Source organism: Syzygium oleosum, unplaced genomic scaffold (assembly GCF_021117445.2).
Source record: "Syzygium oleosum isolate NSW1041296 unplaced genomic scaffold, Sole_v2.1 Sole_v2.15, whole genome shotgun sequence".
In the NCBI taxonomy this organism is placed as follows: Eukaryota; Viridiplantae; Streptophyta; class Magnoliopsida; order Myrtales; family Myrtaceae; genus Syzygium; species Syzygium oleosum.
Window position 1 is genome coordinate 5,754,380 of NW_026607499.1, and position 9,002 is coordinate 5,763,381.

Here is a 9,002-nt window from a genome sequence, read left to right on the forward strand (position 1 = left end):
AAAAATTTTCTTGACTAGGGACCATGACTTCCACCTCTTATAATCTTCGTAAATCACCCTCGTTCATGGTCGAACCCCACCAAAACCAGCCCGACTGATCCTCAAACAGCTAAACCCTCACCGCATGTTAATTAATTCCTCTCAATCCCGCCCCCGCTCCTACTATAATCAAGCTAATTACGTGCTAATCCTGGACACCATGTATAGAAACAAGTCGCGTCGATCACCATTACCATAATGCGAGAGAAAGGGAAGCGGAGCAGTACCTACGACTAAATTGACAGCATCCCTCTCGGGTACAATGAACTTACTTGATTAATCGAAAGATGTCTCGATCTTTTGTCTCGGGAAACATGAACCACACAACGTTGTTTTGGAACTGACTAGGAATGTTTACTTAAATCGAGGCATACCGGCTATCCCCTATAAAGCTAATCCTGCTCTTCTCAAATCCGGCAGCTACCACTGTTTTGATCGGTGGGAGTGGAAGTATGGTGTACTTGGATTTGGAATCATTCTGATTAGGGCAAGCTCGGGTTTAAATGTGCTGAAATCTCCTTGATTACGCCTACGTTGCACGGTACGAACTTTGTGTCAGTTCATTCGAGAATTTATGGTTCGCAACCAAAGCCCTTCTTTCAATTTTCTGTCGAATGATTCGCAGATGATGTCGAAGTGGGTTGTGTTCTTCATGCTTTCAATGGGCGGCATGAAAGTGGTCGAATGGAACGAGGAAGTCGACGTTACTTAATTAAAAAGAAATCAAATCTCTTCCGGAATGGTTTTTTTTTTTTTTTTTTCCGAGAAGACGAATCTGGTCGCCACCACGGTGGGGACGTGGCCGGTCAACAAGTCTAAAAGGAATTTCAGTTCAGGACTAGGCGGAACTCTCGATCCTGTCAGCACCCATCCATTTATTTTTCTCCCTTTTCTTTTTTTTTTTCCTTGCAGAATCCTTATTTCAATTTTAAAATTAGAAAATTCATAGTCAAGCCATTTACGAATTTCCAAAAAAATACAGATCTTGGACAATCCGCCAACATTTCCTCCCTCTTTAAATCTGGCCTCACTCATTCATCACCCTGAGACTCTCTCTCTCTCTCTCTCTCTCTCTCGCTCTGTTACAAACACCTACAAATCATCCTCCTCCTTCACCCTCTGTCTTTCACCAGACAAACATTCCTCGCCCGACCAGATTAGATTAAGGCGAGCCCGACATGTGGGGGACCTTGGTCTCCGAAGCCCCGTGGAAGGATCCCAATGATCACGGCGCCGGGGACCCCGGCAAGCCCCGTCTTACCCCCCTGCTCGAGGAGGGCCGGTCCGTGTCCGCGATAGCCGTCCCCATGGTCTTGGCCGGCCTCCTGATCTATGCCCGCTCGGCCATCTCGATGATCTTCCTCGGCCGCCTCGGCGACCTCGCCCTTGCTGGCGGGTCCCTCGCCATCGGCTTCGCCAACATCACGGGATACTCCGTCCTCTCTGGCCTCGCCATGGGGATGGAGCCCATCTGTGGCCAGGCCTTCGGGGCCCGCCGGTACAAGCTCCTCGGCCTCACCATGCAGAGGGCTATCCTTTTGCTCCTCCTGACTTCGATCCCCATCTCTTTCCTGTGGCTCAACATGAAGCGAATCCTCCTGTTTTTTGGGCAACAAGACGACATCTCGTCTCAGGCTCAGTTGTACATCCTCTACTCGCTCCCCGACCTTGCCGCGCAGTCGCTCTTGCACCCACTGCGCATATACCTCCGCTCGCAGTCCATTACAATGCCGCTCACGTACTGTGCTGCTCAGGCTATTATCCTCCACGTCCCTATCAATTACATCCTCGTCAATGTGCTCGGCCTCGGGATCAAAGGTGTCGCGCTCGCTGCTGTCTGGACCAATATCAATCTTGTGTCATTGCTGATCGTTTATATACTAATCTCCGGCGTGTACGAGAAGACGTGGGGCGGGGTCTCATCGGAATGCCTCAAGGGGTTCAAGTCCCTCGTGGACTTGGCGGTCCCGAGCTGCATCTCAGTCTGCCTTGAGTGGTGGTGGTACGAGATCATGATCTTGCTATGCGGGTATTTGCTGAATCCCCGAGCCACTGTTGCCTCGATGGGGGTTTTGATCCAGACAACGGCGCTGATTTACATCTTCCCGTCATCACTGAGCTTCGGTGTGTCGACGAGGGTCGGGAACGAGCTCGGGGCAGGCCAACCTGACAAGGCAAGGCTGGCGATGATCGTGGGGCTGGCTTTTAGCTTTGTGTTGGGGCTCGCTGCCTTGGTGTTCACTACGATGGTGAGGCACACGTGGGCGAGGATGTTTACTCAGGATGCTGACATCGTGGCCTTGACCTCCATGGTCTTGCCAATGATAGGGCTGTGCGAGCTTGGGAACTGCCCGCAGACGACGGGTTGCGGCGTTCTCAGAGGGACTGCGAGGCCGAAGATGGGGGCGAACATCAACTTGGGTTGCTTCTATCTGGTCGGCATGCCGATTGCCGTGTGGCTGAGTTTCTTTGCCGGGTTGGACTTCAAGGGGCTGTGGCTTGGGCTATTGGCGGCGCAGGGCACGTGCGTCGTGACCATGTTGCTCGTCTTGGTCCGGACCGACTGGGAAGGCGAGGCACGGAAAGCCCAAGAGCTCACTAGAGAAAATGTGACCGCCGGCGATGGCGATCGTGATCAGCATGATGGTGCAAGTCAATTTTGGAGGTCTCATGAGGATGGCGAAGAAGCTGAGAATTCAATGCTATTGCCATAAAGCGAAAGGAATTTAGGGCCCGTTTGGTTCAGCTTTTAGAATGTTCATTAGGGAATGCAAATACCTTTAGGTGAAAGTCACTTGAAAAAATGCAAATGGCGTTTGGTAAAAAATTATTTTAAAGCCATTTGGGGAAATGCAATTGTGTTTGGTTATTTCTTTTTACAAATGGGCTTTGGGAGGTTTTTTTTTTTTTTTTAAAGTACCCTTCGCCGGCTCGGGCGAAGAGCTACGGCCGCCGGCAAGCCAGATCTAGCGCCAGCGGCCGTCGCCCGAGGAGGCCCAAGGTCGCGCAACCTCAGGTGACGGCCGCCTGGGGTCGCGCGACCCAGGTGACGGCGCCTGGGCGGTCGCACGACCCAGCGACGGCCGCTTGGGGTCGCTCGACCCAGCCATCGTCGCCCGGGGTCGCGCGACCGGGCCGACGGCGCCCGGGTGGTCGCCGGACCATAGGCGGCCGTCGCCCGGGTCGCGCGACCGCCTGGCCACGCTTTGCTAAAGAAGAAATTTTTTTTTTGGGGAACAGTCAGCATTCCAAATGCTACCAAATGAGCATTTGGAACTCTAATGCTGAACCGTTTGGTTCAGCATTTTGGGAATGCTCATTTAAGGCCAAATGAGCATTCCCAATGCTGAACCAAACGGGGCCTTAGTGGGTAGATTATCGACTAACCACCTTTTTTGGGTACAAAATCACGGCTCTAATTCGAAGAAATCGCGTAATTTATAGATTATAAACAAACTTATCTTATTCGAGGGCATGTGAGAGAGGAATGGGTGGGCATTGTTTAATTGGGTGTGAGTCCAAATTTGCACAGTCGAGGAGAAATTTAAATTCAAGTCCAATTTCACCTCCTATGTTAGGTAGACATGTTAGTCTGTTTTTGCTGTGTAGCTAGTTGCTTCTTCTTCTGGCTCGTCACATGGATGCAATAGTAAAACATGCACTTAGCCGCTTTTGTAAAAGACAGAATGCTGTTGAGGCAAATGTCCTTGTTTCCCGTTCTGTTTTCTTGCTTTCAGTTATCTGAATTTGGGGGGGCTTGGTAATATTATATATAAGACTGATATTATTAAATTTGGGTGGCGAATAATTTGTAGCAATTTGGTTCCATCTATGTGGGCTTTGTGTTAAAAGAACTCACGAAGTGTACATTCGAGGCGGTCCTCTCTCGTCTGATATGGGACTTGAGTACGTCGCATTGTTAATGAGTGCCAAACATGGTCCGCCGGTTATTTTAATCCTTAGTGCACCTCATTTAGTATATCGGCATATGGCCTGATTTTAAACACTTGATGCTACTCATTGATATTGTTAGGCCTAGTCACGCTATGTTGAAGGGGCTTTCTCATTCCATATGTGCCGTTGGTGACACTTCTAGGGATATAGTCGAATTGAACCCATATAGTGTTGAACTCGAGCTTGACCCGTATAATCGGAGCTCGAAACTCTACTTGAGCTCAATCAAGTCTTGAAATTTTTACTCGGATAAGAAATCGAGATGCTCGAGCTTCATTTAACTCAACTCGATTACAACCAATCTTGAGTTTACTTTTTATGACTGTTAATGTTGTTTGAAAAAAAAAAAACATTAGGAATTCTATTAGACTCGTGAGCCTGTCGATTTTGAGTATTCACGAGCTCAAGGAAGAACCTGAATATAAACTAGTGGGGGGGCGGGGGCTCTCAACCCCACTCAGATTTTTTTAAACGTTAAAATAGCTAAGGTTTTTGAATTATGGTACACTTTTTTTACCTAAAAAATAGCTTTTGCCACCATTAAATTGCTTGCAGAATACATTACTAAATCTATAGTAAATGTATTCATTTTCATTTTCCCCTACAAATCGATACATTTTAATAAAAATTTTGAATCATGAAAACGTGGTTGTTAAAGATAAACAAACCATACATTATGTCCAAACTCATCATAGTTTTGAAGTGTAATAGCCATTTATTAGTTTCCAAAATAATCATTGACCAAATTTTGCCCCTACCGGAAATTTTTTTTATAGATTTGTCCTTGGGCGAGTTCGAGCTCGACTCAATAAGATACTCGAGTAGCTTGAGCTCGACTTGAAATCAGGAGAGTCGACCTTGAATAATCATCGGCCTAAGTCGCGGGCTACTCACTAGTAGCTTGACTCAGCTTCACCCCCACATAACAAGCATGTATGATCAGTTATAGTAGTCGACTCTCTACACTAGTCATGGTGTATGGATGAGGAGCCAAATTCAAATAAATGCTACATTTTCCAATCAGAGGAGCCAAATTCGAGAGCTTCTTACCCTCGTATACTTCTTTCTCACGTAATGTTGCCACGACTATATCCAATTGTTATATCTTCACGTGGATACATTTTGTGTGTGGATGTACAACCAAGGCCTACCAACGCCTATTAACATTAGGAGGTCGTCATAAAATCTTTTGAATTCGGGATCTCCGCTCGGACACCATGTAACATTATTCTAGAAGTTCAAGTTGGTAGATGAAGACACGATTTAACGAAATGTGTAAAGTTAAGAGAACCCTCCTATGCATCTATATATGCGATTTTAATAGGATGTTTCATGTTATGAAAATAAGGCAGGAAATCATGCTATGGAAAGCTATATCCAAACTCTTTACACCTTCTGATCCACAAAACTATTAGCAATCAACTTTCTTATCATTCTAAGGGTGTGTTTGTTCTATGAAAAATGAATAATTTGGAAAGTATTTCCTGAAAATGATCATTTATATTGAGTACAAAATAAATGAAAGAAAAATATGTTCACCGTCCACGAAATGTTTAAACATAAATTATTATCGATAATAAAAAGAAATATTTCATTGACTAATTATTTCAAACGATATAAATAATTTTTTTAAATAATTTATTTTTCGTGAAATAAACGGAGCTTACTTTTCTTCGAGATGATTGCATCGTCAGTGGCCGGTGATTGGAGAGTACACGTGTGCAAGAAAGAGGAGCCAATCTTGACTCCCCTCGCATATGTGTCAGCATATGTTGGACTTAGAAAATTATGATGACTGAGGTCAAATCGCAATTTTCGACCGTCGTCGAGATCATGTCCAACATATCCAAAACCTACTGCTCTATATTCAACTGATGAAGCCACGATATTTGCTTTCGTTCGGAAGTATATTTCCTCACGCACAAATTAGACGGCTGTCGGGAAAAAATGCATATACACTTGGGAAAAGGAGATTAGACGAATGCTTTAACCATCACATCATAGATGAAAATGGGATCATAATGTAAGGAATGTATTGAACTAGGTTCAATGGCTTTTCTTGTGTTCACACGCATCGTGTCAAGTCCACGGCCTATTCTCATGCAGTGTGGGCTCCACATATGCGTTCCTTATTTTAATGTGTTGGTGTCCGCACGCTCCGCACTCCTCAATTCCCCATGTATATTTGTCTTCACTAGGAAGAGAGAATATCCTCTAATTATTTTACATCCCATTGATCCCAAAATCCGGATTTAATTGAGACGAAGCCTTTTAAGGACATGCTTAGGTTCTAATGGCTTTTCTTGTGTTCGCACATACTTTGTCTAAGTCCAACATGTCGTATTCTCACCATGACTAGTTTCACAAATTGCTTAAGAAATGGTTGGTGAAGTCACTTTCGAACGAGAGTGACAAACCGACCAAAAAAACCAATAGTGACAATCGGTAGAATTGTCCGGGAAATTGTTTCATCAGCTCTCAATCAATTGCATGTATGTCAATTCGGTCCTAAATATTTTAATTCTGCCGATTTAATCTCGAGCCTTTGTGCAAACTTCTAATATGATACTTCCGACCGATTTTCGTTGAAAATCGCCAGCATGGTGGTGTGCCACGTAGGAAGGCGATGACTAGATTGCCACGTTAGCTTTTTCCGGAGAAATTTGATCGGAAAGACTATATTGAAAATGTTTAGGACTAAATTGGTAAAATGAAAAAGTTTAGGACTGAATCGATATCTATATAATAAGTTTAGAATTGATTAGGTAATTTTCTCCAAAGTTATTTCTTTATTTATTATATTTTATTTAGTGCATATGTTTCCTCTATTTAGTTCTACCGAGCTAAAGTCACGCAACGGCAAAAATATGTAATTTAATCATGTGTGTACTCAAACTCAACAAGAAAATAGAGGGTTTTTCATTTTTGTTATCCCTGACGAATTAGATCTTTTCACTTCTTATGGTACTTCCTCTATTAGTAATATCGTTTTTCTGGCCGGCTAAAGGATAAAGAATAAGGCGATGCGGATTGGGTACGAAATTCGAATTAAGGTGCGGGAAGAGATGTGAGAAAGTTTTCAGAATTATAAATTGAAATGGAGGATCAACTGCCTTTTTGGAGTGACTCATATTTCTTTTTATCTTTTGCTTCATTTGAGTACTACTTGATTCATGCAACTTTGATTTCTCCTTAAATTCGAAACACTCGAAACATCGGCACGATGCAAATGTTGATGCATATGTTTATATATAATTTTTTTTTTATACAAACAGGTCTTTCTAGATAAATATTAGGAAAAATAATACAAACAGTCCCTGAACTTTGACTCAATATGCAACTTGGTCCCCGAACTTTTAATTTGTTCAATGTAGTCCCTGAACTTTAAAATAATGTTCAATTTGGTCCCTGAACTTTTAATTTGTTCAATGTGGTCCCTGAACTTTTAATATGTGTTCAATTTAGTCCCTGAACTATATAAAAAATGTTCAATATAGTCCCTGCACTTGAATTAATGGAAGAACTGCATTGAACATTTTAAAATAGTTCAGGGACTAAATTGAACACATATTAAAAGTTCAGGGACTACATTGAACAAATCAAAAGTTCAGGGATCAAATTGAATATTAGGTTAAAGTTTAGGGACTACATTGAATAAATTAAAAGTTCAGGGATCAAATTACATATTGAGTCAAAATTCAGGAACTATTTGTATCATTTTCCCTAAATATCACGTTTCAACGAAAACAATTCATGGGCTGAAAGCCGCCCCTCTGACATCACTCGGGTCAAGACCGGTTCTTTGTTGTTAGTTTTGAAACATCTTCGGTCGACCTGTTGTATTTTTCTTTGACAATGACCTGTATAGTTCTTAATTATTACTTTTCTTTTCGATTAGACCTTTGATGTTTGTTTTAGAATTAGATAATCCTGATAAGCACGTGAATAAATCTCTCAGCTGCCGGTTTCACAGGTGCAGACAACCCAAATTCAGTCCAATAAATTCTCATTCTCTCTCTTTTTTTATTATTATTTATTTCCAACTCCCTTTCGTTTGGCAGAAGTTGAAAGCTAACTTCTTAGAAACTGACAGATGTTGCAAAGCCAAAGTATACTTTATATGGTGGGACGAAGAATTCCCTCTTGAAATGGTCGAAGTTTGACATTCTCTTATGGGTTGCGTATATTCGGACAGGTGCCTTGCTATTGTTATTATTTATTTGTCTCTAATTGACTGAAAAAAAAGCCCTTTTCCTTTTCTATTTATTAATCCATTCGCGAGGCAAAGCATAAGCAGAGTGAGATGCACATAGCAACTTACTCAAGCCAAGCTCCCCAATATAAATGAATGAAGCTTGTGATATTTATTATGCAATAGAATAGAAGTTATGTAAAGAAAAGGTGGAAAATGGGTTTAATCGGTCATTGATTAGAGCTTACTTTAGAACAAACTGATGCACAAGTAGTCCATCGATATGTCTAATGACACGAGTTCAAAATTAGGTAAAATTAGAGGCGGGTCCTCGAGTTGCCGTGAGCCACCTCGCTCAGCAATCACGGCTTGACCGTAGCCGAAATGTACGATCGATCTCGCGGCTTCACTTGCACTTTCAAGTTCAAACCCTTTGATTTTTAAAATCAGAGTTGCTATTTTTATTAGTGTATTTTGATGGAGATTGCTCGATCCAAGGACATTTTGCCAAAAAGGAAGAATAGAAAGTTATTGCAGACAAAATTGGAATCCAACCATCAACATCAAACATGTGATGCATGAAATATCTTCATATTCTGATAAAAGGCATTTTTTTTCCTCACATAGTTTATACGGTGAAAATTGGGATTTTTTCCTAAAATATCTATGGTGATTATTATATTTTCAAATGCATTTGATAAATCATCAGATTTGAATTTTCCGATCCATAGAACAATCAGAATGTCGGAACTTCAAAGATGGCTGTTTCCTTTCTTGAAGCCCATTTGACGATACTCTCCAAATTTGTCTTCGAATA

At 42.3% G+C, this 9,002-nt stretch overlaps 1 protein-coding gene across 1 annotated transcript; it reads left to right on the forward strand.

The window, feature by feature from the left end:
- The first annotated feature begins 997 nt into the window (after positions 1–997).
- On the forward strand, positions 998–2,763 carry LOC115669042 (protein DETOXIFICATION 49-like). The gene has a single exon (XM_030590368.2). It carries the CDS (start codon positions 1,218–1,220, stop codon positions 2,751–2,753), a length of 1,536 nt encoding a protein of 511 aa, XP_030446228.1. The 5' UTR covers positions 998–1,217; the 3' UTR covers positions 2,754–2,763.
- The last annotated feature ends 6,239 nt before the right edge of the window (positions 2,764–9,002 follow it).

Bases quoted from the DNA above. Each gene is read 5' to 3' on its own strand.
- LOC115669042 (XM_030590368.2), top strand. From the start codon at position 1,218: ATGTGGGGGACCTTGGTCTCCGAAGCCCCGTGGAAGGATCCCAATGAT.